At 36.2% G+C, this 3220-nt stretch overlaps 1 protein-coding gene across 1 annotated transcript in view; it reads left to right on the top strand.

The window, feature by feature from the left end:
* LOC107690375 (chromodomain-helicase-DNA-binding protein 2-like) overlaps window positions 1-3220 on the top strand; it is a 36749-nt gene that overhangs the window by 20088 nt on the left and 13441 nt on the right. Inside the window, exon 20 of the mRNA XM_016488685.1 lies at window positions 2190-2261. Coding sequence (XP_016344171.1) covers window positions 2190-2261 — 72 coding nt within the window. The remainder of the gene's footprint in view (window positions 1-2189; window positions 2262-3220) is intronic.

The following is a 3220-nucleotide window of genomic DNA, read 5'->3' on the forward strand; positions in this document are numbered from 1 at the left end:
AGCGTCCGATTTTTTTTTGACATGTTTGAAAATTATCGGGAGGACGGGAGGTGCTCGTAACGTTCTCGGATCGGCCCGTAATTCTTCTCACACGGTACGAGCTGCGACCATGCGAGCATCTGCGATTTTCTCCCGAGAGAAAAAAATCGCCTGCGAGCTCGTACGGCAGCAAAAATCACACCGTGTATGCCCGCCTTTAGGCTTTCGTCGCCGCTAGTTCTTTGAAGTCGGCTTGGTGTGTCCCGGCCTTAAGTTTGCAAGGTTTGTGAAATAAAATTTTCATTAGCCATTCAAAGATTTGTTTAAATTATGTAAATGCATATTTGCTGAATGCTGACAGCAAACGAGAAAGTATTATAATGTTTGCCTTTCTATTACTAATAATATAAAAGCAATCGTTATAATACTTTTTGTATACATTTTAATTCCTTTGTTTAACAGTTCTATCGGATTATTAGACAGACTTCTATCCATATTAGACAGAACTGTTAACGACGATGGCGATCAAGAGGGAGAATGTGAGCACTGTGTGCTCAGGCGCTGCTGCTGTCAGCGCCGTCAAAATAAAAGTCCCGCCTCGAACGCATCGGCCAAACAGAAAAACTTATCGGCCGACCGATCAGTGATGTAACGTTTCTGAATAAAACAAAACACATTTTGCATGCATATTGAGTTACTTTTAACCTGTTAACTGTCATGGGCCCACTTGCCATTACAAGTTTTAAACAGTAATATCTTAGTCTGAACCTAAAGTAATCTTGACAAACTATATATTTGTTTGAAAGCTTAAAGACTAGTTTTTATATTTGGTGACTGATTTTTAAAATATTTTACAGAGCAACTGTAATTTATTAATATGCAAGAAGAGTACTCATCAGAGTCAGAGAGTGCGTTCTGACCTTTACTTTGAAATAGTGATACACATGAAATCATGAAAAATCTGTAAAAATCTTTATTAATTTTCATAGAGAGTGTTCAAAAGATAACATCCATTCTATTTTTTGAGAAAAAAAGGTCTAAAAGTGTTTTGAATATATAGAAAAAAACAATAGATTCTCAATTTTGTATGCATTGTGAACTATAACGCAAGTCCAGGGTTCTCATAGCATGTCTTTTATGTTTTTTTTTTTTTAGGTTGAATTGAAATCAAATACTGCCATACTGCCCTTAATACTTCTGATTGTGATGTCTAATTCATAAATATTGAGAAAAGTATGGAAAAACATGTTTCAGATCACTCAAACCATATATGGAAATGAAGGCCTCCTTAAATGGTTACTAATGGGGTTTGATGGTCATCTAGTGGAAAAGCTCATTTTGTGAGATATCAACCTCAAATTTGGAACATAACTTGTTCAGAATTTTGGTTTAGATTTTTTAGCAGTTTTAGAGTAAAACATGTTTTGTAAAATATAAATATTTAAATTTATTTTTTTAAATTTTATATTTTAATAAACTTAAACTTCCATAACTTTTTTTGTTATATAATCTTTATAACATTTTTCACTTCTACAATAATCTGCCAAGTGTCTTCTTTAAAAAGAGGCCAACCTTAAGTCTGGGGTCCAAAGCATTCAAAATTTATAACAGTTTAAGTTGGAAATGTCATTTTCAGGTCTATGTTCAAAAAGTGGAACCGACAGTTAACAGGTTAACTTACATTTTAATTTCAGTCACATTTTTTTCTCATCAGTGAAATTTTGACCCGGTGCGCTTATAGTCAGGTGCAACTTGTTTTCCGGAAAATGCAGTACTTGTTTTTGTGTGCTACAGAATACTCAATTACAAAATTATGCAAATACACAATTTGTGATTTTTCATCTTCTGTTGTAAATCTAGATTTTTTTTTGTAATGTCTGTGGAGACATTCAGAGATGTAGCTTGTATGGACTTGGCTCGGGCGATTTAAGGAATCATGTGTCAGGGTTGCAGTATGTCTGCTCAGACAGCAAGTTCCCAGAGCCTATTTTTATCCCTGTTATTTTTTGGTCGGTGGAGCTTTGAGCATTAGCACAGCTTGCGTCTTAGTGTTGTTTTGGGCTGGCAAAACATCGGTGTCGTCATAATTTTGTGGTAACTTAGGGGGTTTTAGGATTTTATGGGAGCATATCTAGCTGAGGTGCCCCAGTTTGGTCAAAGTGCCACGCTTGACATTCCTTAACTGTATCTGTGTGTTCTCTAATGTTCAGCGTTTGGACGGCTCCATCAAGGGAGAGATCAGAAAACAAGCACTGGACCACTTTAATGCAGAAGGCTCTGAGGTAAGATCCTAAACTATGGCATGCGTGTTTGTTTTGTTTGGGCAGAGCTTCACTGTTTTCAGATATTTGCTGTGGTTGTGATGTTCCAGTCAGGCACTTTACTGGTTGTGGGAATGCTTGATCCATGGGAAATACAGGCCTTATGTAATTACTAGAAGAATAAAAATGTAATTCATGAAGGTTCAAAACAATTCTGTAGTATTGAAATAAGAAGGGCCCATATGTGTGTTCAAAAACTCTAAATAAATCATTAAATATACAGTATATACAATAAATTAATGTTTTATAAGGTTGTGAAATGACTGTAACAAAAAATAATGCAAAACCATAAAGCAAAATAATGGTTTCTTAAAGGAACGCCACTATTTTTGAAAATAGCTCATTTTCCAACTCCCCTAGAGTTAAACAGTTGAGTTTAGCATCTCCGTTAGCATCTCGCTCAAAAATGACCAAAGAGTTTCGATATTACCTAGCTGTGGACTATTTTCAGGCGCTGCGTAATATCATTGTGCCTGCTGCACACATGGTACGGCAGCAAAGTTCCTTGATTATTACGCCGGAATGAGAGTATAGTTCCTAGCCATATCGGTCTAGAAAATCGCAACTTTTCATTTTCCGTCGGTCAAAACACGATGTAACTACAGAAGAGTTAAGTTTTAAATAGGAAAAATATCGAAACTCTTTGGTCATTTTTGAGCGAGATGCTAACGGTCTAATCAGATTCAATGATCTATGCTAAGCTGCAGCTAAAAGTGCTACCGCCAGACCCGGAGATCGGCTGAATGGATTCGAAAACCATAAAACTCAACTGTTTAACTTTTCAAAAATAGTGGCATGTTCCTTTAACAAGTATTGATTTTCTCTGATCGCTCCACCTTTCTGCTGTTGGTCAGACAAACAGATTTACATCATTGGATAGTAGGGCTGCACGATAAATCGCATGCGATATTTAATGCGCA

The sequence above is a fragment of the Sinocyclocheilus anshuiensis genome, unplaced genomic scaffold (genome assembly GCF_001515605.1).
Source record: "Sinocyclocheilus anshuiensis isolate Anshui unplaced genomic scaffold, SAMN03320099.WGS_v1.1 scaffold609, whole genome shotgun sequence".
Lineage (NCBI taxonomy): Eukaryota > Metazoa > Chordata > Actinopteri > Cypriniformes > Cyprinidae > Sinocyclocheilus > Sinocyclocheilus anshuiensis.